The sequence below is a fragment of the Danio rerio genome, chromosome 2 (genome assembly GCF_052040795.2).
Source record: "Danio rerio strain M-AB ecotype USA chromosome 2, GRCz13ab, whole genome shotgun sequence".
NCBI lineage: Eukaryota > Metazoa > Chordata > Actinopteri > Cypriniformes > Danionidae > Danio > Danio rerio.
Window position 1 is genome coordinate 48,863,720 of NC_141022.1, and position 27,814 is coordinate 48,891,533.

The 27,814-nt window shown below is 38.3% G+C and overlaps 2 protein-coding genes across 24 annotated transcripts in view; both read left to right on the forward strand.

The window, feature by feature from the left end:
• camsap2b (calmodulin regulated spectrin-associated protein family, member 2b) overlaps positions 1-23,554 on the forward strand; it is a 112,248-nt gene extending 88,694 nt beyond the window's left edge. For 6 of the 13 annotated variants that reach the window (XM_087241284.1, XM_087241285.1, XM_087241286.1 and 3 more), the window contains exons 12-18: positions 1,339-3,112; positions 5,490-5,626; positions 9,517-9,737; positions 12,970-13,066; positions 17,008-17,117; positions 17,283-17,401; positions 18,927-23,554. In XM_087241284.1, the coding sequence (XP_087097410.1) occupies positions 1,339-3,112; positions 5,490-5,626; positions 9,517-9,737; positions 12,970-13,066; positions 17,008-17,117; positions 17,283-17,401; positions 18,927-19,223 (2,755 nt within the window). In that variant the 3' untranslated portion in view covers positions 19,224-23,554. Of the gene's footprint in view, positions 1-1,338; positions 3,113-5,489; positions 5,627-9,516; positions 9,738-12,969; positions 13,067-13,221; positions 13,288-17,007; positions 17,118-17,282; positions 17,402-18,926 lie in introns of all 13 variants that reach the window. The other 7 variants (XR_015478870.1, XR_015478871.1, XR_015478873.1 and 4 more) reach the window with 4 other exon arrangements.
• A 412-nt stretch (positions 23,555-23,966) lies between these two features.
• The window catches only part of wdr47a (WD repeat domain 47a), a 44,451-nt gene continuing 40,603 nt past the window's right edge, over positions 23,967-27,814 (forward strand). For 10 of the 11 annotated variants that reach the window (XR_015478895.2, XR_015478902.2, XR_015478896.2 and 7 more), the window contains exon 1: positions 25,271-25,420. The gene's annotated coding sequence lies outside the window, so the exon portion shown is untranslated. Of the gene's footprint in view, positions 24,010-24,116; positions 24,305-25,270; positions 25,421-27,814 lie in introns of those variants that run through there. The other variant, XM_087241327.1, reaches the window with a different exon arrangement.

Below are 27,814 nucleotides of genomic sequence, written 5' to 3' on the forward strand. Positions count from 1 at the left end.
TATTAACAAGCTGTCCTGGCTTTGAATTAAAAAGTGCAATTATTTCCTCGTTGTTAAAAGAGTCTGCAAGTTCGTGTTCCATTGATATAGTTATGTTGTTGTGGAATTTGGACATCGACGATGCAAAGCGTGACTTTATTCGCTTTATTCGATGCGCAGCAGGAAAAAAAAGTCAGCAGCGCAAGTCGTTGGCATGTCTCTCCCGAATCAGAGCGAGTTTTGTGCTGTGAAATACAGCGCTGCGTGCAATAAACTCACATTCAGCAGGCGAAGTAGGTCTGTATTCAAGTCAATAAAATAATAACTTTAATGAATAAAATATCTTCGTTAGAATGTGATGAGTTATTCACCAGGGATGCTCTATGGTTTTAAAACCCTTTTCAAACTGTATCGTTTAGACCTGGATCATTATTTTATATTAAATGCACTGTAGTTTATTGAGGATGTCTGATGACTAGCGCGCTTCTGCTGAGCCAGCTGTGGTAGCTTAGCAACCGAGTCGCGACGTCAACACACAGAATCTGTCAGCACAGTTCAGCACGGTTGTCTAACCGTGCCGAGAATTCCGGGCCGAGAACGGTTTGTAATCGTGCCGCGCCGTTCCAGGCTCAAGTGGAGAAACAACCGTAACCGTACCGAAGTGTTCTTAGAACGGTTTGGCACGATAGTGGAAAAGCAGCTTTAGTCACCAGCTTTTATAAGGGTGGACTGTAACTCCCTCAGGAGCTGAGTTTAGCAATAAGGAAGTTATAGTTGTATGGGCCTTTGTTGAAAAGCTTGGTGATTTGCATATGCATTCTGTGTGAATGTTGATTCAGAAATGTTTAAAGTTTCTTAAAATGTTAATATGTTGCATGCGTATTAACATAAAAAGTCAACGATCGTTCAGTCCACCCTATTAGCTCTCCAGGGACATCAAACATGAACTATGTACAATCTTGTTTAGCTGTGGTAACGTTAAAACATTGATTGCAGGAGGATTAAAACATAATTTTAATACATGAGCAAGAGACTTGTTGCAAAACACCTAATTACACACAAAAAGGGAGTAGAGGTTTACATTAAAAGCTTTAAAAGCATTATTTAAGTCTTAAGCAAGTTGTAAAGAAGCTTGACCATGTCATTGTGTCCATTTAAAGCAGGCAGTCTTTCATGTCGTAAGCACCTTGGAAACATATTACACACTGACCATCCAGTCTTTTGTTAGTAGTAGAGGCTGATGGTGTATTATTTGTTGAAAAAGCAAAATAATTATGTGTCTGATCTGCCACATTTGTAACATTATTGTTATTTTGCTAAACTGAATTCACTACAATGAATGAATTTCCCATGTTTCAGGTATACAAACGGTGTATCGACAGGTAACCCAAGTCCTCCGTATGATGCTCAGCCCAGCACTCCTAGTATAGAAGAAGCCCTGAAGATCATCCATGACTCTGAGCGACCCCAGAGCAGCTTGCCGCCACCATCTGGGGACAGCGCCTTTTTCTTGCACAACCCATCTTCCTCTAACTCTGCCTCTGACCCCAATGAACCAGAGGACTCACTTAACAAGGCGAGAGCAGATGATGCTGACCTGAATTCCACGTCTACTGACATGGACACTGGAATCCACGTACGTACAGAGGACATTCAGGATGGACAGGATGAGGATTCGTCCTTGAAGGACTACTCAGACATGGACCAGGACTATGAGGCTCGTTCCTGTCCACTTCCAGACACGTCCGGCAGTCCGTGCCCAAGTCTTTTAGGAACAAGATCTTTGGCAACTAGCATGGCCTCCTCATTGGGCTCAGCGATACGCATGACCAGCTTTGCCGAACAGAAGTTTCGCAAACTAAACCACGGCGATGGCCGCAGCAGTGGCAGTGGTGGAAACACACCTGAAACTGCTGAACTGAACGCCACAACTCCAGGAGCATACGGGACAGTTCGGTCAGTTACTCCTGACACACATAGTCCTGCTCGAATCACATCCCCTCGTGATCCTTCACACCTTCTGGCATCCGAAATGGTGCAGTTAAAGATGAAGCTGGAGGAGAAACGCAGAGCCATCGAGGCCCAAAAAAAGAAAGTGGAAGCTGCTTTTACACGTCACCGTCAGCGAATGGGCAGAACCGCCTTCCTCAATGTGGTCAGACGTAAAGGAGTCGTTTCGCCACTTGGGGGCAGCAGTGAAGGCCCGGATGGTCGAGAAAAGACAACCAATGATCCAGAACCCCAAAAGTCACCCTTAACTTTGAACGATTCCAATGCTAGGCTTGAGAGATGCCGACCAGATGGCGCTCCACCAAAATCTCCTCTGGAGGATGCAGGAGTAGAGGTGGACCTGACAGAGTACACTCGGTCAATCGAACGCTTGAACACGTCTCTGGGCTTCCTGCAGTCGGAGATGCAGCGGTTGGCACAACAGCAGGAGCGAATCATGCAGATGCGTGAACACCAGAGTTGGGTGATTTCACCACCAGATCCTTCACCGCGGAAACAATTTCGTGAATTGCGCAGTAGCAGTGTAGTTGGCCGAGGTTCGGTGGGATCGCTCTCTCCTATTTTATCATCCACCGGCTCTCCGCGCACTACACACCGCTCACCTTCTACAATCAAAAGGAAATCAGCATCTTTTCATGCAAGGACACCACGAACGCCAAGACCCAACGACCTTAAGGTCACTTCCTTCAGCCGCATGCTCAACACGCCGCAGTCAGTGGACAGCCTTCCTCGACTTAGACGTGTCTTACCAAGTCAGCCGCAAATCAGTTCATTCGCCTATTTGGGATCTGATGAAAGAGCTTTAAGTAAAGAGCAAAGCGATAAAGAAAAGCCATGTAAACCTGAATCCAAAGACACAGCTGCAGATCAGATGAGTGAAAAACAGAAAGAGGAAAAAAGAGGTGCTGGAGAAAGTGACAAACTCACAAAAGCATTGACATCTGAGGTCACGGCCAGTGGGAACACAAATGAAGAAGAGTCTGAGGAGAGTAAGGATTTGATTGAGGTGCCTCTCTCGGTTCTGAAGCCTCTGGATGGACATGAGTTGGAGAGCAGCAGGGAAACAGAGACTGGACTAGGATCCAAACCAGATCAGAAGATGTGCTGTGGGTTCTTCTACAAGGTGAGACTCAAATATTGCATGTTAAAGCAGTGAGGGTTTACTGACATTTTCGCTGAACTTGCTGCTTTAATTAACAGTATTAACATTTAACATCATTTGATTAACCACTGAAGACTGGAGTAGTCCTATATTAGCTTATATTAGTCATATACAGTAGCTCTTTATAAATCTTCCATCGTATAGTCCTATGATCTGCTCATATGAGGAAGGCACTGACAAAATGCAAGATATTGAAATCGTTTTGAATGCGTGCACTACTGTGCACACTTTTCCCCACACTTTTTACGACCACATCTATGTACATTATTATAAATAAAACCGCAGAACACACATTTGTTATTATCCTCTGCAAGTCATTTGTCCAAGTCTTCATTTATTTAGTGCTACAGCCGAGCACCTGAAGTTTAATACCTGAAAATTTCATAAGTTTAAATGATATTACAGTTTTATACTTGATTAATAAACAACTATTAAAAAGCAAAGACAAAGCCAAAGGAAAGTGAAAGTGATAAACTGCGATGTATGATATTTTTTTCAGGGAGAAATGTTATAATAGGCTACTCAATTCAACTGGACTTAATATTTTAAGGCCCTAAAGGTTCACGAAACCCTCAAGTACTTTTGAGATTTTAACAGATTTGTGTGTGTTGAGCATCAGTTAGGACAATGTTGGCATCTGTTAGCTTTAATTGTGGGAGAAACTGGATAATTTTGATCTTTTGTCAGCTAATTTCAGCTTCCGGGTTTAAATGCGTCCGCGGACACACGGCGTGCTGTATTTAGTTGTATATGAAGGGTCGTATGTGTTTGTTTCCATGATCCACGGGGTTTGTTGCATGTTTTTCCCCGTGATCCTGTCAGGGCCAATACAGCAAAGTTGTGTGTGTGATGCAAGCATTTTTGTCGGGAGAGCAGTACGAGAATTGAAGAATGGCAGACATTGACTTTTATCAGGAGTTTGTTCACATTTAGACACATCACTGTGCTGCTGTGTTCGCCTAAATCCTCCAGATTACCAGCAGGGCTAATGGTTAAAATAGAGAGGGCAGAGACCTGCTGCACTGAGTCTGCATTCAGACAGGAGGATTGAGGGAAAAGTCCTCACGATTATCTTTATAATGATATAAATTGTGGTTATGTGTAGCTAAATGAAATTACAAATGTAGCAGGGCATTAAATTGCTGTTTATTTCTTTGCATTTTAACTATGTAAACTATAAAATCATGGCTCTCCGCTTGGTTTGTCTCATTTTGTGAATCGACTGACAACAGTTGCTTGCTCCCCTCCTTTTCCCCTGCTCTGCTGGCCACGCCCACTCCTGCGCTTTCCTCGCGGAGCTCCACGCCCACTATGATGCATCTTTTGAAAAAATTCTGAGGTGGACCTGAACCAAAAGTGGGGGGTTTCATGACCCTTTAAGCGATTTAATGGCTTAAAACTGTTTGAATTGTTGACTGACTACTACTTTATTTATCATGTTGGAATAAAGACTAAATTACAGAAAAAAAAATATATTTTGTGGACACAAGAGCACTAAACCGAGTTAGTGGCGCCATCCAGCAGTGGTGTGTGGATCTGTTCCGACATTGAGGGAAAGTAATTGATTAAATATTACTATTAAGCTGCTAATATATACTATATAAATATAGCCAGCGATCTGAGTAGAGTATAAAAGTAGATAGAGTGTGCAAGAGGGTGAATTTTGAGAACATTTGGGGAAAAAATAGAAATAAGACAAACAATGAAACCCCCAGCCATGCTGAAAAGAGAAAAGAAGATATAAAAAAGTGGCTAAACTTCCCAAAGTCACTTCTTTTTTAGTATTCAGTTTTATATTAAAAATAGAAAGTTTCCGCTTTAAATATATATTTAAAAGTTAATAAAATTACCAAAAAAATACTTCTACAAAGAAAAAAAGAAAGAGAACGTTTTGATTTTCAATGCTAGGCCCCCCCAAATCACTAAGTTCGTCCCTGGACACATTTGTAATTATGAATGTTGAAAACGGTTTCTGCAAAAAAAAATTTTTGTGGTACTTTTTTTTGTACAGAAAATAGAGAAATTATTCACCTTGGAGACATTAAATTGAACAAAAAGGTGTCAGTAAAAACACTTCAAATATTACAAAAGATAACAGAAGATGAAAGAATTTTTGAGCACCAAAAAAGCATATTCAAATAATCTAAATTAGTCTTTTGAGTTGTTTTATTTGAATTAAAATCATCTTAAATACGTGCTTTCATGACATGGACCTTCTTTGTTTTAAAAATTTTTGTTTTTCTTCATGACACGCATTACAGTGTTCAGTGAATGAGTGTTTTGTGCATCCAGCTGTACATGAGGCCTGAATGATTGTTTGTCTGTGGCTGTGACTCAGGATGACCTGCAGGGAGAGGAGGACATTGCACAGAAGAAAGCAGCTCTGATGGAGAAGAGGCTGCGGAGGGAGAAGGAGATGCAGATCAAGAAACAGCAACAGGAGGCTGAGATAGAACAGAAGAAAGAAGCTGCACGGTATGAACATACACCAACACTACAGAGAAAGGTCAAATGCACATAGCAACCAAATGTGGTTGTCAGGATGGGTCAATTACAGAAACTTGGCTCCTTTTTTACTTAAGCTGAACAAATATTTGTTGAAGCAATGAACAAAAAAGCAAATAAGTGCAAATCTAATAAAATATCTAAAAATCTATCTAAAAGATAAATGACACGCATTAAAATTGCACATACTTCATTAACTCCATAAGCTGGGTTGTGCAAATCCAAAGAAAATATCTTAAAGGGCACCTATAATAAAAATAATCTTTTGTAAGCTCTTTGGACTGAACTGTGTGTAAGTATAGTGTGTTCACAGTCATATTGGGATGATATGAACACAATAAGTTTCTTTTTTTAATTTCATGATGTTAAAATAGGAGCCTAATCCTTTTGAGGCTGACCGCAACGTGATGTAGAAGTGTGTTTTCCCTGCCCTCCAAATTGAATGACAAATTGAATCCACAAGACAGGCCTTGCACAAAGCAACCATAATTAAAAGATCTGTTCAGCTCTCTGTGATCATCTGCACCTCAAGAATGAGTTTTATAAGTTTAAACCATTTTTAAAACAGTGCATGTTTGTAATAAAGACAGAAAAATCGTTACAAAATTCATCACCACAACCGCATGTCAAAAAAGACAGTTCAAAGCTAAACGTGCCTGTGCGTGCGTGTGTGCATGCTTTATAATGACATTGTGTGTGCCTCATTGCATATCAAATAACCGCTGAGAAAGTTCTTTCTGTATTAAGGGAGATCTGCTTCCTTCTTGTCTGTCACTGTTAGGGATGCACCAATACCATTTTTTTGGAATCGATCCGATTCCGATACCCAAATTTTTAATTATCGACCGATACAGATCTGATCCCGATACTGTGCTGTTTTCTTAGATATTTTTTATTTTCACAGTTTCTATAGTTCTGGTGATAAACTCAAATAATTAAGGGTGTCACGATCCTCCAAATCCTCGATTCGGTTACATTTTCGATTCTAAAGGCACGATTCGATTCGATTTTCGATTATGAATAATTAATTAATTAATGACCAATTAATTATTTGTAGCCTACCGTTTAAACTACCTGACCTGCATGGTCTTTGTTTTACCCATAAACAAATCATACAGTAAATGAATAAAGGCAAGATACACACATAATTACCACCTGCCAATCACTTTTTCTGCGGGACTCGAGAATAGGCAGTGATCTGTGTCGTTATAATGGCGTCGGTAAAAAAGACGCACAACCAACAGGAACCAGCCATCAGTATCTGAGGTGTTCGCTGAAATGACTAAGTACAAGTGAGTGAAAGATTGAAGCAGTCCTCTGACTGCCTGGACCTGCTGTCTCGAGCGCATGGCTGTGAGTGCGTCTGTTTGGTCACGTGATGTGCATTTTCAGAGGTAGAGAGGAAGGAGGGCTGCTCAGAAATGCCACACGCCACTGTGGATGTCAAATCGTTGTCGTTCTAAAATGCCATTTAAAAACAAAGACAGTGTAAACAGGGCCTGAGTGTGTACTTTTTGCAAGCGGATTTGCAACGGGGGCGGGCGGAGGATCGCAATGCCGGTGTTGTCTATCGGACGAACCGTACGTTATACGTACATAGCAGAGCTTGCAAAACTGTGTTTTTTTTTTGTCGACAACATGAATGTTGTCAACATAACTCACTGGAAATCCAAAATGCTTACACACCGGCGACTTCATTGAAAGAGGAGAGGGTTTAAGTTCTGTTCACGGGTCTCCTGCTTCTTCAGTTTAACAAGCACTTCAACAAGCCTGTTTGTTTCCTGTTTGTTTTGACATGGGGGCGTGGCAGCATCAACGATTCTATTTTTTGATTCGATAATCGAAATTGAGCATAAATTTCGATCGATTTCGATTAAAAATCGAAATCGTGACACCCCTACAAATAATATATCTTCTTTAGTAAAAATAACAGACCTATAAGCCTACTATTCATGACAGATGGCACAATCTAACTAAAAACATGATGCTTGCTGTAAACCACTATTTTCTACCACTTTTAACCCTAATTGTTGGTAAAATAACCTGCCTTTTAGCAAAGCTTGATATTTTACTGCAGGTTTGACGCAAAGCAAACCAAACCGTCTGAGGCCAGTTTTACTTAAAGGTGCAGTAGGTGATCTGCCAAAATGCTAATCGGATAGCATATTAGCTTTGGACGTCAGGGAGGGACTGTGTTTCAAAGCCATGCCTCTTGAAATCACAAGCGACACGACAGCAGACAACCCATTAACTGACAGTCTCGCGTGCACGTGTCACTCATCTAGGCGTGCACATTCGGCAGGCATTCACACGCTAACGGCGCATATGCGTTAACAGAGATGCGCAAAAACCCAAATCTGCATTTGTCGACCGACAGTTTGAGTTACTTATCGGAATTATGAGAGATGTCGGCCCGACTCTATTTAATCGGATAAAATTTTTTTCGTTTTTTAATTTTTTAGTAATTATCAGCACAAGGGGAAGAAATAGGTGCACTAAGGATCTGTCCAATGTATTATTGAGCCTTTTTTAATTTAAAGTTTCAGGTAGGCCTACTTTGTGTGGGAATTACCCCTTTCTACTCCAGTGTTGCTGATGCGATCTGCTGATAGCGCAACAGGATTTAGAAACAGCAACAAGCTCCTTGCTGCAGGTCAAAATGAATCCATTTAATGCAAAACTAAATGCATTTCTCCATGGATTATTTAAACTAACAGGAACCGATCATCTTTTAAAAAGTTTTTCTAACGCAATTTGAATTATGAATGAATGAAGAATGATTGACAGGTGCGCTTCAGGGAAGCGCTGAACTGAACATGAGTCATTCATTTTTTTGTCAGCTTAGTCCCTTTATTAATCCGGGGTCGCCACAGCGGAATGAACCGCCAACTTATCCTGCAAGTTTTTTACTCAGCGGATGCCCTTCCAGCCGCAACCCATCTCTGGGAAACATCCACAGACACATTCACACACACACTCATACACTACGGACAATTTAGCCTACCCAATTCACCTGTACCGCATGTCTTTGGACTATGGGGGAAACTGGAGCACCCGGAGGAAACTCCATGCAAACTCCACACAGAAACGCCAACTGAGCTGAGGTTCGAATCAGCGACCTAGCAACCTTCTTGCTGTGAGGCGACAGCACTGTGCCACTGCCTCGCCCCTGAACATGAGTTTAACCACTTAAGAACAGTAACCGGGGAAGAACCAGCTCATTTGCATTAAAGTTACTGACAACAGTAACAGCTACACTGCCATAACAGCTCAAATTTCCCTGATTCAGAAAGGCATAATAAATAATCTGATGGGTTTTTTGAGCTAACACATTTTGGAGACACTAAAGACTTATCCTCAATCTTCAAAAAGGGATAAAATAGGTGCCCTTTAAAGACTACGTTTTGAAAATGCAAAATGGAGGTATGTATTGTAATTTGTAATTTAAATGTAATTTAAAGTTTAATTAGTTTAAAAAAAACATTTTTAACAGTCATCAGCCATCTTTTCATCTAAAAATTTTAATTAAGCTGGAATATTACAAAAAACATTTGCAAATAAAGTACCATTTCTGTCCAATGAGTCAAAGAAAACTACATTTTCCCATCCTGATAAACTGGTGCCAAATATCAGAATACAAAAAATGTAATTGTAATTATTGGAGTTAATGAAATATTAGTATTATTTTTTTTGAACATTTGTTATTGATGACAGACAGACCACAGGTCATTTTAAAAGCTAAACCTGTTCATCCACACTTCTTGTTAGTAGAACTTACACTGCCCAACATTAACACATGTTACTGTGTCATTAAACTTACACAATTAAACCTGTGCATATTTGCTGGATCCTTGATTCAGAATGAAAGTGGAAGAGGAACGTCAGAAGAAGGAGGACGAGAAGGCGAGACGGGAGTACATAAAACATGAGCATATGAGGAGGAAGCAGCTAAAACTGATGGAGGACATGGACAGTGTCATTAAGCCCAGTCCTTCTGGAGCCAAGCAGAAGAAGCCACGGCCCAAATCTATGCATAGAGACATCATGGAGTCTCCAAAACCTCCAGCAAGGACAGCCACAGGTACAACACCAATACAAGCTTTCAGATGAGATGTTAAACCGAGGTCTTAGATCTCTGAGGTCATTAAAAATATCAAGGCATTACTAATAAAGGAGTAGAGGTGCAACCCCGGTGTCCTGGGCAAAATCTCTCTCTTAGCCCTTACCCATCATGGCCTCCCAATCATTCCTATCCAATTGGCTCTATCACCATCTCTCCACTCCATCTATTGCTGGTTTGTTGTGAGCGCACTGGTGTTGTTGTCCTGTGGCTGCCGTCACATCATCCAAGTGGATGCTGCACACTAGTGGTGGTGTGGAGAGACCCCCCTCATGATTGTGAAGCACTTTAGTTGTATGGCCTTACACAATAAATGTGCTTTATAAATACACAGTATAGTACATTATAAGCTGCTAGTGTGCATGACAGTACCCAGATAGCAAAATACACTCGGGCCAGATTCTCGCCTGCCGGAGACTTACCCCTCGGCCCGACTCCGGTTGCCGCACTCAGGCCAGAGCAAGAGCCAGAATCGGCCCGAGAGTAATGTGTGCTGCGGCCCGGAGCTGGCGCGACTCAGTCTTTATATACCTTGATATAAAACCTTTTGGAAACAAATTGGTACTTGATACATGGTATTTGAACTGCCCATGATTTAATACACTCGCTTTGCTTGCCATAATTGGAGTCACCACAGGAGGGCGCTCTTGCCTAATAGGATTTAAGTGAGACAAAGCAGAGTAAGAGCAATTCACATTTGTTCACGAGCTAACAGGTACAGCTTGGAAGAATGCCTTGAGCTTTTAGTGTCCTTTCGGCAAGCAGAGCGAGTTTTACTGTAGCAGCCATTCAGCTTTCAATAAATAGGCAGAGAGTTTTTGACGGGTGCATTTAAAATGGTTTACTTGGATGCAATAAAGTTCATCACATAAATCGTCATTTTCTCAGTTCTTTGTTGTATACATCGAAGCATCAAAAGACCAATGGCACCAAAAGCACCGTAAAACTAGAGAAAACAAACAAACAACATAGAAAAATAAACAACAAACATTTACAAAACATCTAACATTTTCCAAATAAATCAAACAATAAACAAAACATACCTCGCTCTGCTTGCCAAAGGGACACTAAAAGCTCAAGGCATTCTTCCGAGCTGTACCTGTTAGCTCGTGAACAAACGTTAATTGCTCTTACTCTGCTTTGTCTCACTTAAATCCTATTAGTCTAGAGCGCCCTCCTGTGGTGACTCCAATTATGGCAAGCAAGGCGAGTGCATTAAATCATGGGCAGTTACAGTATTACAACCATTTGAATTTATATAACAGAAAACGCAGGCTATAATGTCAACACAAAGTGTAGGCGCTGCGTTTAACCTTTGAATAAAATGCACACAGCATACATATCCTATAACGAAAATAATCAACCAAAGGACAAAATAAATGAATGATAAACATTTATTGATTGCAAGAAAACAATAGTACTAAAATTTATTAAATTATTTTGTAATGCACAAGAACATCAATATTAAAACAACAATAAAACTACACAAGAAAGACACACAGGAAGATTTCAAAGAAAAAATCTGAATTTGCACACATACAAAGAAGTTTTTAAAACAACCCTGTTTTCCCAATAGACTTGAATTAAAATATTGTTCAAGACACATCTTAAAACAGCTAAATTTTATAGAAACCTGAATATAGAAACCAATTTAAGATATAGCAAGAAACATCTTACGAATACCAATGACAATCCGTAAAATGTACAAGTTAAAATTGTAAAAAGAACTGCCAAATTCTGAAGAAACATCTTTTAATAAAACATTAAAATACTAATAATAATATCCAAAAAAATATATAAATATAAAATTGCAGAAGTATAAAGACAAACTTATTTTTAAATAAACGTGATCAGAATAAATTCCACATCACAAACGCATGCGTGCGAGCGAGCTGCAGGCCGCACTCGGAGCCGGAGGTGCCGAAGGGCAGCCGAGCTCGGGCCAATTACTACCTGCTATCTGGGTATTGTCGATGACATTTTAAACCTGCTAAAGACAATATTGAATTTGTGTAGTTTTAAACTATTTTTACCAACAGCTGAAGTCAAAATTATTAGCCCCCCTGTTTATTTTTTCCCCAATTTCTGTTAAACGGAGAGATTCAAAACTCATCTATAATAACTGATTTATTTTATCTTTGCCATGATGACAGTAGATAATATTTGACTAGATATTTTTTAAGACACTTCTATACAGCTTAAAGTGACATTTAAAGGCTTATCTAGGTTAATTAGGTTAGGCAAGTTAGAGTAATTAAGCAAGCTATTGTATAACGATGGTTTGTTCTGTAGACAATCGAAAATAAAATTAGCTTAAAGGGGCTAATGATATTGTCCTTAAAATGGTTTTTAAAAAAATAAAAACTGATTTTATTCTAGCCTAAATATAACAGAAGAAAAAACATTATCAGACATAATTTGAAAATGTCTATACTTTGTTAAACATCGTTTGGGAAATATTTAAAAAAGAAAAAAACAAAGGGGGGCTAATAATTCTGACTTCAACTGTATTTTAATATTTTAAATCATAATTATTTGATGTAGTAGTGTAATGTTCTATTACATTAAATACTATTATACAATTTTAATGCATTAAAACATGTAAATTGCATTTTAGACATGGGCTCAAAGAATCATTGTTTACTGAAACAGTATGTTTAGTATATACAGTTGAGATCAGAATTATTAGCCCCCCTTTGATTTTTTTTTTTCTTTTGTAAACATTTCCCAACGTGTTGAAAAAATCTCTGCTAAACCGAAATTAGGGAAAAAATAAACGGGTGCTAATATTTCAGGGGGGCTAATAATTCTGACTTCAACTGTGTATATATATATATATATATATATATATATATATATATATATATATATATATATATATATATATATATATATATAAACACACACACACACACACACAAGTATATATAGACAATTTTTACAATTATTTTTACACTGTATATTTAAAAAATAATTGCAAATTTAATTTAACAAATATTGCACATTTTGTGTATGAAGCATTTGCAAAGTTTTGTTCTGTTTATAAGAACTATTAATTTAGATGTGGGTACATCTTTTTTTTAACTCTATTAAAACTTTACACTTAAAAAAGTATGAATATTTGCCACAGCAGGCTAAAAACAGGAAAAATGTGTATATGATTATGCATAAAATTGTGTCTTTATGTGTCCAGGGTCACGTCCTCGTGGATATTCTGTGTCCAGCATATCACTCGCCTCCCTGAACTTAGCAGACAATGAGAGCATCCAATCAGATAAGAGAACATCCAGGTAAGACTGTGGCTAATTTACTGTAAAATATCATTCAAGTACAATGACAGTTTCTACTGAGACCTATTGAGTTGTTATATTAATCAGTACTAGGTCCTAAGTTCCTAACACTGTGTGTGTGTGGTGTGTGTGTTTTCTCTGTGCTGGTTGCTCAGAGGCAGCAGACTGTCTCCTGGTAGTCTGTGTTTCTTTCTGAGCTCTCCTAAAGGGAGAAAGGGAAGGTCAGTTTGCGGACGGCATCACATTCATATCATCAGCTCACAAGGGCTGATCACTGTCATTCCAGCTTCAGTGATGGACAAACTCATTCGCTTTTTACAGATCACTGCACCCGTTGATCAGCTGTTGTGTAGTCATCACTTTGGAATCATTTATGTGATAAAACTATCAATGGGACATCGTACAGCTTTGCCGTTCTTGCTTACGTAATTTATTTATTTATTTTGCTGTTTGTTGTTGGCTTTCTTATTATTTTTTGCAAAAAACAGCTCATCTTTTAGCAGTTGTTTGAGACTCAATTTAGCATTGTGTTTTAAAGGTATAGTTCACCTCAAAATTAAAGATATAGGGCCCTATCATACACCCGGCGTAATAAGGCACAAGACGTGTTTGGCTCGATTTATCGCTATTTTCAGACCTGTGCAACCATAATTATTTACGTTTTGCACCACATTGTTTAAATAGCAAATCCATTTGCGCTACTTTGTGGACTCGTGGGTGTGCTGTCTAAAAAAGAGGTGTGTTAAGGTGCATTGTTGGCGCATTACTATTTTGAGTAACTAAAATAGACTGCAATAGACCAGCTGAAAGCAGGTCTAAAGTCCAGCGCAGAGTGCGCTAGCTGTGCACCTTAAGTGCTTACACAATGCTTAAGACACACAGGATGTACAGCAATACACAAATATCTTTACAAATGAAAAAGAATTGAAGGATTAAAATATTACATAAATATAAAAACCACTGCCTCTGTGCCTCCTTTATGTCGGGCGGCATTTGTCAGTTATCCTTGACAGTTGGCTTTTGTATAATATCATTAGTATTACTTATTATATTCATATTTATATTTGTTTTATTAAAAACAAGCTTACATTTGGCCACCAGTGGGGTTTTGGACCATCTTGGGCAAAAAAATAGGACGTGCGTTTGGATATAACTCCAAAACTATAACTCCAGTATGGTTTTTGACCATACTTTATTAATTTGCTGGAAATTAGAACTAAATTTAGAAATAAATCTTTGAGCCTAACAAACTAAATTAATTATGTAGGCTAATGGATGTCTTCAGTGAAGTGCGTACAACACTGTTTCCTTATCCACGAAAGAGAGAAAGTAAAGAGGCTGATTGGAGGAGGCTCATTCTTTATCCTTGCGCTGCAGATGCTCTGTTTAACTGTTTTCTCACTAGTGAAGCGTTAAGTTTTTCCACTTACAATGTCTGCCATGTAAATAGCAAATGTGCCATGGAGCAGCGCAACTGACTCTTAAAGGGAATAGGAGATGAGACTCTGATTGGTTTATTCTCAAAACACAGCCAGTTATGAGAATAAGCACAACCCTGTTAGATCATCCACCAGGGCACAAACTGTAATTTTCCATCATTAAAATATCAAAAGTGGATTTGGACATGCCCTTAATGCTTTTGCACTATGCGCTTTAAACTTTGTGCCTAGATCATCTTTTCGGCTTATATATACAGTTGAAATCAGAATTATTAGCCCCCTGAATTATCAGCTCCCCTGTTTATTTTTCCCCCAAATACTGTTTAAGGGAGAGAATATTTTTTCAACACATTTCTAAACATATTAATTTTAGGAATTAATTTCTAATAACTGATTTTTTTCTATATTAATATTAGACTAGATATTTTTCAAGACACTTCTATACAGCTTAAAGTGACATTTAAAGGCTCAACTAGGTTCATTAAGTTAACTAGGCAGGTTAGGGTAATTAGCCAAGTTATTGTATAACGATGGTTTGTTTTGTAGGCTATAAAAAATATAGATTAAAGAGGCTAATAATATTGTCCTTACAATGGCTTTTAAAAAATTAAAAGCTGCTTTTATTCTCGCCAAAATAAAACAAATAAGACTTTCTCTAGATGGAAAAAATATTATCCGACATAATATTTCCTTGCTCTGTTAAACATCATTTAAAAAATATTTTAAAAAGAAGAAAAAAATTCAAGGTGGGATTAATAATTCTGACTTCAACTGTGTGTGTGTGTGTGTGTGTGTGTGTGTGTGTGTGTGTGTGTGTGTGTGTGTGTGTGTGTGTGTGTGTGTGTGTGTGTGTGTGTGTGTGTGTGTATGTATGTATGTATGTATGTATGTATGTATGTATGTATGTATGTGTATATATATATATATATATACATACAGTTGAAGTCAGAATTATTAGCCCCCTTCTAATTTTTCTCTTTTTTTTATATTTTCCAAATGATGCTTAACAAAGCAAGGACATTTTCACAGTACTGTGTCTGATAATATTCTTTCTTCTAGAAAAAGTCTTATTTGTTTTGTTTTGGCTAGAATAAAAGCAGTTTTTAATTTTTTAAAAGTCATTTTAAGGACAATATTATTAGCCTCTTTAAGCAAATTTTTTCTTGATAGTCTACAGAACAAACCATCGTTATACAATTTCTTGCCTAATTACCCTAACCTGCCTAGTCGACCTGATAAACCTAGTTAAGCCTTTAAATGTGACTAAGCTTTATAGAAGTGTTTTGAAAAATATCTAGTAAAATATAATTTGCTGTCATCATGGCAAAGATAAAATAAATCAGTTATTAAAAATGAGTTACTAAAACTATTATGTTTAGAAATGTGTTGAAAAAAAAATCTGCTCTCCGTTAAACAGAAATTGGGGAAAAAATATAAAAAAATTCAGGGGGGCTAATAATTCTGACTTCAACTGTGTGTGTGTGTGTGTGTGTGTGTGTGTGTGTGTGTGTGTGTGTGTGTGTGTGTGTGTGTGTGTGTGTGTGTGTGTGTGTGTGTGTGTGTGTGTGTGTGTGTGTGTGTATATATATATATATATATATATATACAATTAATGAATTAATTAATTAATTTTACACAGTAAACACAAAATTATTTTTTAAACGCAGACTACATTGAACTTAGATACTGCTTTGCACTATTTTGAAAACAACTCAAAACCATGTCCTTGCTACATGCAACGTGGTGCCACAACACGCAACCTGATTACCTCGGGTTTAGATTATGTGCATCATTCAGTGTTAAATGCTAACGATGTGAGTTAAATACCATTTTACATTATATTTATTGCCATACTACTGAAAGCAGCAGCAGATCTTGAAAATAAAATAACCAGCAAATGGTTTGAAAATGAAAGTCAGAAGTATGACTCAATGCAAACCAACAATATCAATCACTTAACCTATGCACTTTTAATAAAGTTAAAATGGGTTAAATATGTATTAATTAGATTATAACCCTTACCATATCATTGGAGTGCATTGGCTGATATTTAATAAATGGCTGGTACGTAAATGCTTCTATCGCATAACATTTGGCTTAGACAGTCTCATCTTTTCACAATTTTTTGAAAAGCAAAAAAAATAAGAGGACTAAAACTTTAAATTTTAAATGTTAAAACTATTCAATTCTATTCATTACATAGTTTGAGAACAAATGGGGCCCCCTGGTGGTTTGGAGACCTTAAGAATATTGTGTACATTGTAAATAGGGAGGCATAATTAAACAATGCAATAAGTACAATATTTCTGCTCCATTCATCCTTTGCTTCTGTGATTTTTGCATCACAGCTTTCTGGCATCACATGTGGATTTATGCTTACTATTTTCTAATAATTTTGCAGCTTTATGGTTACATTTTCCAGCAGCAATAAAAGCTCAACAGTTAAATGAGTATTTCAGATCTGTTTATTGTGAGTGTGTGTGTGTGTGTGTTCATTGTCAGGCCGGAGTCTGCAGAGGGCTTTCTGTCACCCTGTCCTTCTGTTAGTGGAAACGGGGAAAACTGGGAGCTGGAATCAACATCATCTGCAGCATCTAACACAGAATACACAGGTAAGATGACAGTCCTGCAGTATTATATGAACCTATTATATTCCATCTGAAAAAAGTTCAACTTTTATTTTGCACGCTACTAAATGTCCAAACCTTGACCCTCCTTATTAGTCTGCTCACAAAGGTTTGATGGTTTCTCTAATTCTCATGTCTTTTCTTCTGCAGGGCCAAAGTTGTACAAGGAGCCCAGTGCGAAATCAAATAAATACATTATCCAGAACGCACTGGCGCACTGCTGCCTTGCGGGCCGCGTCAACGAGGGACAGAAGAACAAGATCCTGGAGGTCACCTTAGATCTATTATGACTTAAACTTATTATTATTTTTACTGTTATTAGTAAGGGTGTCACGATCCTCCAAATCCTCGATTCGATTACATTTTCGATTCTAAAGGCACGATTCGATCCGATTTTCGATTATGAATAATTAATTCATTAATGACCAATGAATTATTTGTAGCCCACCGTTTAAACTACCTGACCTGCATGGTCTTTGTTTTACCCATAAACAAATCATACAGTAAATGAATAAAGGCAAGATACACACATAATTACCACCTGCCAATCACTTTTTCTGCGGGACTCGTGAATAGGCAGTGATCTGTGTCGTTATAATGGCGTTGGTAAAAAAGACGCACAACCAACAGGAACCAGCCAACAGTATCTGAGGTGTTCGCTAAAATGACTAAGTACAAGTGAGTGAAAGATTGAAGCAGTCCTCTGACTGCCTGGACCTGCTGTCTCGAGCGCATGGCTGTGTGTGCGTCTGTTTGGTCACGTGATGTGCATTTTCAGAGGTAGAGAGGAAGGAGGGCTGCTCAGAAATGCCACACGCCACTGTGGATGTTAAATCATTGTCGTTCTAAAATGCCATTTAAAAACAAAGACAGTGTAAACAGGGCCTGAGTGTGTACTTTTCGCGAGCAGATTTGCAACGGGGGCGGGCGGAGGATCGCGATGCCGGTGTTGTCTATCGGACGAACCGTACGTAATATGTACATAGCAGAGCTTGCAAAACTGTGTTTTTTTTTGTCGAGAACACGAATGTTGTCAAAATAACTCACTGGAAATCCAAAATGCTTACACACTGGCGACTTCATTGAAAGAGGAGAGGGTTTAAGTTCTGTAGACGGGTCTCCTGCTTCTGCAGTTTAACAAGCACTTCAACAAGCCTGTTTTTTTGTCCCGCTTGGCAAGCCAAGCTGAAGTGACATGGGGGCGTGGCAGCATCGATGATTCTATTTTTTGATTCGATAATCGAAATTGAGCATAAATTTTTATCGATTTTGATTAAAAATCGATTAAAAATCTAAATCGTGACACCCCTAGTTATCAGTATTATATTGTAAATATAAAAAAGTAAATTAAGTTACTATTTATAGTGTTTTGCCCTATAAATGGTTAAATAATTCTTATTTAAATTATTCTTGATTTTCTTAAGGTAGAGGTATGGATCAACATTTAAAATAGGCCAACGTGCCTTTGCACAATGCAACTGACTCTTAAAGCGAATGTGAGATGAGATTCTGATTGGGTTAATGCATGTTATGCTCAAAACACACTCATAACTCATTAAGAGAATAAGCACAACCTTGCTAGACCATGCGCCGGGGCACAGAGCGTATTTTTCCATCCTTAAAATAGCAAAAGTGGATTCGGACATGCTCTTATTGCTTTTGCGCCATGTGCTTAAGACTTTGTGCCTACAGTAGATCGTTAAAATACTGCCCCTAGACTGTCTTTAAAACCCTGAAGAGTAATAACAAATGATTTCAAATTTCTATGGATGTTTGTTATCATTTCCCACCCAGGAAATGGAGAAAACCGAAGCCAACAACTTCCTGATTTTGTTTCGAGACACTGGCTGCCAGTTTCGCTCTCTGTACACCTACTATCCTGAAGCGGAGGAGATGAACAAGCTGGCTGGCATCGGGCCCAAGACCATCACACCCAAAATGATCGAAAACCTCTACAAATACAGCTCGGATAAGAAGCAGTTCAGCAAAATCCCCGCCAAGACCATGTCGGCGAGTGTGGACGCCATCACCATCTATAGCCACCTCTGGCAGAACAAGAAACAAAACACAGCCAAAAAACTCCTCAAATAACACTTCTCTTATAACGCACATCCTGAATGTAAAGAGAGAAAATAGACTTCTGCAGGCTTTCCTGGATGTTCATTTGTGTTCTTCAACACACACTTGTCCCTTGTGTGTGTGTGTGTGTGTGTGTGTGCGCGTGCGTGCGTGCGTGTGTGTATGCAGCACTGACGGATGCGCTTTTTTTACGTGGTTTTAATTTTATGTGTTCAATTTTGTGGCCTTATGCTTGTCTTGTTGTGTCTTTTATGCAATGCTTACATTTACTGAGTTCATGAGCAAGCCATTGCATTGTTTGACGATCAATCTGCTACATATTTGTTCGCAGAAATGCAGGAGTAAAGGAATATTTAGGGACTCGCTACACTTGAAGAAGGTCTTGAATGCATTTAATGTACTGGAAACATCACAAATGAACTCTCTCGCTTTATTTAATGTCTGCATTTGATATATTTTGGGGTAATTCTTATTTCACATCTCTAGGCCTGTCATGATAAATCATTTCTGTTGTGCAAGGATATATATATATATATATATATATATATATATATATATATATATATATATATATACAGTGTGCAGCATCCACCTGGATGACTCGACAGCAGCCATATTGTGCTAGACTGCACACCAAACACCAGCTGATTGGAGGAGAGGAGACAGGGTGATGAAGCCAATTTTGATATGGGGATGGTTAGGAGGCCATGATGGACAGAGGCCAGTGGGCAGATTTGGCCAGGATGCCAGGGTTAAACTATTTTTCGAAGGTTAAACTATTTTGAAAAATATTTGGGACATTTAACAACCACAGTGAGTCAGGAAAGAGTCTCATCCGAAAGACAGCACTCACTGAGCAGTATTGAGTCCCTATCAATATATTGGGGCATTAGGACCCACACAGACCGCATGTTGCACGCCCCCTGCTGGTCTCACTAACACCCCTTCCAGCAGCAACCTAGCTTTCCCATGTGGTCTCCCATCCAGGTGCAGCCCTGCTTAGCTTCAGTGGGGGACCATGCGAGAGTTGCAGAGAGCTAGCTGCCGGCGTATTGTCACAGAAAGTATTGCGATACGTGATAAGGCCAGTGGTTAAATAATGATTATACAACAGCATGATAATATACACTTTCAGGGGACAAAAGCATTTCATTCTTAAAGGGATGGTTCACCCAAAAATTTTTAATTTCCTCAACATTTGCGCACACTCAAGTGGTTTTAAACTTTTATGAGTTTCTGTCTCTGTTGACCACAAAACAAATAATCTTGAAGAATATCTGTTGGGGAAAAGCAGTAATCGACATCTATAGTAGGAATGATAAATACTATAAAATAATACTATAGATGTCAAAGGCTGTTTTTTTAGCATTCTTCAGTATGGTTTCCTTTGTGTTCAACCAGAGAAGGAAACTCAAACAGTAAAGCCAGTCATACCATGAAGCCAGATTAGCTAGTTAGCCAGTTTAGTTTACACCAATCCTGAGTTAGCCCCCAGAACAGGTTGGCAACAAAATCGATTAAAGCTGAGGTACTTACATGGTACCTAAAACCCAACATTGGTGCAAACTAAACAGCCTGATCTCACAAGGAAATGTAACTATTTTAAGTTGTGTCAGTTTAGTAGCTAATTCGTTGAGTTCAGTCGCACACAAATGTATGATTTTAAAAAGGAGCTGGTTAGCCTTGTAAGTTACCATGGTAACAAAGAGCAATTAAATCTGAGCTACCTTCATGGTATCTAAAACCCAAGATTAGTGCAAACTAAACCAAGACATAACTGGCTAACCAGCCAATCTGGATCCATGGTAGTAGTCAAAGGTTTGAAACAAGTTCATTTCACTTTTAGAGCAGGTTAGCCTTGAAGTATAAGTTACCATGACAACAAAAAGCGATTAAATCCGAGCTACTTTATTGATACCTAAAACCCAAGATAAGTGCGAACTAAACAGACTGATCTCATAAGATAACATAACTATTTTATGTTTTGTCCATTCAGTGGCTAATTTGTACGAGTTCAGTCGTACAAAATTGTATGATTTTAAAAAGAAGGCGTGGCACCTAACCCCGCATCTAAATGAGCAAATCATACTAAATTATACAAATGAGATTGTACATATTCATATGGATTAGCCACTAAAGTTGCGGTGAGGTTGTGTTAAACTTAACCGAAACTTAACTGTCTAACTAGCTAATCTGGATTCATGGTACAGGCCACAAGCTTGAAACTATTTGATGATAAGTAAATGATGACAGAATTTAGATTTTTTTATTTAATTTTTAGAGCAGCTTAAACTTGAAACATAATTTACCATGGTAACGAAGAGCAATTAAAGCTGAGCTACCTTCATGATACCTAAAACCCAAGATTGGTGCAACTTAACTGGCTAACCAGCTAATCTGGATTCGTGTTAGAGGCCACGGGTTTAAAACAATGTGTTAGTAAATGATAGAATTTTAATTTTTTTTCATTTCACTTTTAGGAGCAGGTTAGTTCCCATGGCAACAAGCAACAGCTACATTCATCTACATTACAGCTGAGCTACATTCATGGTCCCTAAAACCTAAGATTGGTGCAAACTAAACTGAAATTTAACTGGCTAAACAGCTAATCTGGCTTCATGGTACAGGCCACAAGAAACAAGTTAACGATGAGTAAATCATGGCAGAAATTACATTTTTGGGTAAATTATCTTATTTGAATGGTGTAATTAGATGTTGAAAAGTAAGTAAACTGGTGACGTACGATGTAAATGTCTTTGGAAAATGGATTTAACATTAATATTAATATAACACGTCACATTTTCTGGAAGTGAAGTGCAGGTTTGAATAACTACTTCCAAACCTTCAGTATTGTTCAGGAAAATGTGAAAATGTTTGCATTGTTTCTAAAGGATACTCCTGAGCTCGCTTGACGACAGGTTGTGCAATCAGCTAACATGTTGGTGATGTTCAATTTTATGTAAACACAATGAATGATAAACAGTAATCAGCATTCCCAGCAAACATGCCAGTGTGGGCTCACTGTGGGTTTACTGTGGGCAGGACAATCCCACAGAACAACACATGCAGGCCCCTAAAATATTTTACCCTTTGGGCCACACATGGGTTTTTCTGTGGGCAAGTCTCATACTTTGAAATTTGAAGTTGATAAGATAATATGGGTGTTGTGAAGATGTTTTAGAGCAAATTTGAAGAAAGGTTTTAGTTTAAATCTTGGCTACTGGGCGGCACAGTGGCTCAGTGTTTAGCACTGTCACCTCACAGTAAGAAGGTCACTGGTTCAAGCCCCTGCTGGGTCAGTTGACATTTCTGTTTGCATGTTCTAAGTCACAGTTCAAAGACGTGCGCTATAGGTGAATTGAATAAATTGAGTTGGCCGTTGTGTATGTGTGTGAATGAGTGTTTAAGGGAGTTTCCCAGTACTGGGTTGCAGCTGGAAATGCATTCGCTGTGTAAAACATATGCTGGATAAGTTGGCGGTTCATTCCACTGTGGTGACAACTGATAAACAAGGGGATTTAGCCGAAGAAAAATGAATGTTGTCTACTGTATATCAGTGTATTGCATGATAAATCAATACAATATATGAATTATTGTGACAGGCCTACACATCTGCTACTCCAGAGGAACGTGTGTAAATTTTGCTCCTGTACGAGTCTTTCTACAAAATGGACACACTTGTGTTGTTCTGTGTCTGTCATGTAAATGAAATGGAGTCTTTAACTTAAAAAGTTGAGGACCAAAATTAAACAAGCTTTAGCTTTAGAGTTAGAAAAAACATAGATTTGTTGCTAGATATTGTCACAGCCCAAAATATCTGGGTGCCAGGTATGTTTGAAACATACACTTTAGAGAGAGTACATTTCCTCACAAAACACTGAGCTATTGAATATCATGTAATGAAGCTTTCAAAGAAATGGTGCGTATTGTTGCTAAACCATGTGATAACTCTTTTTCTAATCATGAAGTGCATTTTAAAGAGCTGGGGTCTGGAAACGGAAAGATATTTGTTATTTTTACTAAGTGAAGTAAAATCATCCTTTGAATTTATTGATGCTGTACAGATATAGTTTTACACACTAAGCATATTTTTTAAGCCATTGAATATAACTGATATTTTTCATATTAAAAAGATGATGTTTAATGAGTGCAAGTGTGGGTCGGTCCTGGATAACAGGATGTTAGGAGAGATAAAATGAGCAGTTTTCAGAGATGTTTGTTTCCACACGCTGTCTAATCTTTTTCCAGTTCATGTCCGCTGTGTTTGTTCATCATCAGCTTTGTCTGTTTGTATTTGAATGTTAACCTCGACATAAATACAGATTTACATCCAAAACATTGAACTTTTGTCCTTTGTTGTGATTAATTTTTGACTTGAAATAAAAAAAAAAAAAGTTTTATAATTAAAGGACTTAAGACAAGACACTGGAGGCAAAAACATCCATGACTCTATCAATTTTGAAAATTTGGGCTTTTGATCCTCTATAAATCTTTATTAAATAATTAGCCATAATAAATCTCCACTTCAGCAGCACTTACACCAAATTCAATAGTTTTATTCAGATTTATATTCTGAAGGTTTTAGAGGTATGTTCATACATACTTTGCCTGATTATATAAAGTTAATTTAGCTATATACACTCGCCGGCCACTTTAATAGGTACACCTGTCCAACTGCTCGTTAAGGCAAATTTCTAATCAGCCAATCACATGACAGCACCTCAATGCATTTAGGCATGTAGAAATGGTCCAGACGATCTGCTGCAGTTCAAACCAAGCATCAGAATGGGGAAGAAAGGTGATTTAAGTGACTGAATGTAGCATGGTTGTTGGTGCCAGACGGGCTGGTCTGAGTATTTCAGAAACTGCTGATCTATTGTTATTTTCACGCATAACCATCTCTAGGGTTTGCAGAGAATGGTCTGAAAAAGACAAAATATCCAGTGAGTGGCAGTTCTGTGGGCGCAAATACCTTGCTGATGCCAGAGGTCAGAGGAGAATGACCAGACTGGTTCCAGCTGATAGAAAGGCAACAGTAACTCAAATAACCACTAGCTACAACCGAGCAGGGGCGGATTTAACCAATAAGCAAGGTAAGCGGCCGCTTAGGGACCCAGGACATCTGTGGGGCCCCAATACATTTCTAGAAGTGGAAATTTTGCCTATGAACTACATATATAACATAATTTTCTATCGTATTTGGTATAGTGAGTTATAGTGAGTAAAGTGGTTTCCCCCACAGTCCAAAGACATGCGGTACAGGTGAACTGAGTAGGCTAAATTGTCCGTAGTTGGCCACTCAACTCTCCTGTGGAGCCACACAGGGTCAATGTACATGGCCAGGCTGCTCTTGCCAAACCTTTGGTTACCCATCATGGCATTGCCAAACATCAGCCTTAGGCGGTGAACAATGTGAAACATATTGTTCTCTGATGAGTCCACCTTCACTGTCTTTCCCACATCCAGGAAAGTTAAGGTGTGGAGAAACCCCAAAGAAGCATACCATCCAGACTGTTGTGTGAAGCATGGGGTGGATTGGTGTTTCCTGAATGAAAGAGTGAAAAAGAGATACCAAAATAAAATAAAAACAATCATTCAGAGTTCACATTTTATGTGAAGTTTTTTTTCCCCCATTCATTATAGGCTACTTATGTTAAAAAATGTAAACAATCAGTAAAATGTAATAAATAAATAAATAGTGTCATTATTCTCCTCACAATTCCTCCATCGAATATTAAAAGGAAACTTTTTTGAATTAACAATTTATTTTAAGCAAATTAAAGTAAATACAAGGGGACAATAATCTGGATGAACATGCTACACAACATTGGTATGTTCTGATTATTTTTTACTATTAATAGTTTATTCTCAATAGCGTAAAACCCAACAGCATAAGTACACGTTTACAAACATAATATAATGCGCAAGTAATGCTGGTAATCACAAATAATACCCATTAAGCCTCAGTTTGAATAAGACACAGGTCAGTGCGGACCGGGGCGGGTTTTGCGGGGTTCGTGTGCGTGCACGCGGATTGGTGGAGCGCGCAGAGGAAGCTTGTGTGCTTGACAACCAGCAAGCGGCAGGCACAACAAGAGCCTCTCGCCCCGAAACACGGAGGAATAAACCCTGCAGACAGCGCGTGTCGACACACCCTCGGCGGACACACAGAGGATTCCTGCACTTCGCGTTTATGTAGTGATTACCAGGTGAGATTTAAATCGCTCTCCGCCGCGGTTATCGCCGTTGTTTTGAGGTTAGGCGAGGCCGGGGAGGCTGCTGCTACTCCGCCTGGATGACACACTCTCTCCCCCCGCTGCCTCTGAATATGTCTGCGCTGGATGTAATATGGGTGGATGTCCGCTTTCGCTGGTGTCCTGAAAGGATGTGTTGTGGCGTATTTACGACATAATCAGTGTTGGCTGCCTGATAAACGCGTCGTAAGGAGCTCATGATGCGAGCGAGTCCAGCGGTGGAAAAGCATGAGAAAGCAAATCTGCGTTTCCCCATAGCAGTGCATGTTGTTTGGGGGTGGTGTCGCGTAGTGGTTCAGTAAATTAGCTTTTAATACTACGACGTGGAGGTTTTAAACCCAAAACGTGCAATTATTGACATGTCATCTTTGTTATGTAGATTTCATACAGGTCTGTAGCCGGCCTGGTGAAGGGGTGTTTTTTTTTATCCCAAAACTGGACCTTTTTGCAGTAATTTGCCTCATTTTCTATTTTACTATGGGTTTTTAATACTGCATTCTAGTGAGAGCACTATTTTTTTCTGGATTAGCTTGTCGGGTGGTCTTCATAACCACACTTTTTTATAATTATTTTTAGGGATTTTCACCTTTATTGTGATAAAACACAGTGGAGATTTACAGCCAGGAGAGTATGGGGGGCAGAGATAGGAAGAGGGTCGACAAAGGTCCTTGAGCCAGGATTCGAACTCTGCTTGCCGTAAGCATCTCGGTCCATTGTTGACACACTAACCACTAGGCTAATTAGCACAGACTATTTTTGATGTACCCAAAACATTTCCTAAAGATTTAGAATTAACGGTTTACAAGGTATATCGCGGTTTAGAAAAGTCAAGGTTTTAAAACCGCCAAAATTTTCTGTAATACTGTTCCAAAGGTATGTGTAAGATATTTTATTTACATTTTGTTTTTAGGACAACAGTATCTCCAGCAGAAAAAACTTTCACCCGGACAAAAAAAAAATGTTTCTGAAGACAATCACCTACTGCACCTTTAATGAATAATTTTCACATTTATAGGATTGCAGTCCCTATATCTTTCAACAGTAATGTGAATATTTAAAGCAATGTTTTCTTTATAATTATTTGAAAGGATTGTAAACAGATATGAAAGTATTTGCTCAATGATGAAGTATTCCTGTATGCCGAGGAACAGGCTGTTTTGTTTTGCTGGAGTGTCCCGTCACCTCCCATGTGTGTGTGTTTACATTTGCATTTTTCTGGTGTGTCAACTCTGTCATAACATTGGTTTGGTATTTTAATTAGAAGGGTTTTGCCACTTGCAGTCTGCAGGCGAAACGGTGAATGTTTTACTGTGGCATCAGAGTTTATACTGAAATAATGAATGGCAACACCATATAATTGTTCTTTAAAATGTTATAATAAGAGACTTCTCTTTTGAAATATATCCAGGACTTTCTCCAATTGTTATATTTAATATACTTTAATAATCCCTCTCCTTTTTTTCAAGAATCATTTATATGTGCACGTTCAGATCTGCCTCTAAATTGACAAGCATGATCATGTAAACCCCATTTTTTTAGCAATTATTTTGCATTTATTTGTCATTGCTCAGAAGTAATGTCAAAAAGTTGTATGGAAACCCAGTAACTTTTGAATAATGGTTGTTTTAGGGATTTGTTTCATTTATGCGAATGCATTTTTCATATTTATTTTTTTTTTTAACTAGCATTTACTAAAACAATCTTTTATTTGGTGCAGTGGTATAGTTTATTTCACCATGAATCACCATTGATACAAACGGTTGTTAATATTTATAAATAATGGTTTACTTTTAATATTTACTTTTAATATTAAGCTTTAATATTAAGACTTTAATACAACTTTTTTTTACCTTTCTCAGTGGTTGATATGAAATAAACCTTAGTTTTTGCTTCTCACCTTCTTTACGTTTAAAGTAAAGTGGCACATTGTTTAAATAAGTTAGTAAGAATTATTAATTGATTTTAACCAGGACCACAATCAGGGGTGGTCAGATGGAAAGTTTAAAGAAGGACCCTAAAGTACTTTAATTTATAGCCTAGTGTTGTTTTTAGGTTTAGGGAGTGGACATTTACTAAACTTATTTATTTACTAGATGATATATTTTATTTATTAACGTGTGTGTGTGTGTGTGTGTGTGTGTGTGTGTGTGTGTGTGTGTGTGTGTGTGTGTGTGTGTGTGTGTGTGTGTGTGTGTGTGTGTGTGTGTGTGTGTGTGTGTGTGTGTGTGTGTGTGTGTGTGTGTGTGTGTGTGTGTGTGTGTGTGTGTGTGTGTGTGTGTGTGTGTGTGTGTGTGTGTGTGTGTGTGTGTGTGTGTGTGTGTGTGTGTGTGTGTGTGTGTGTGTGTGTGT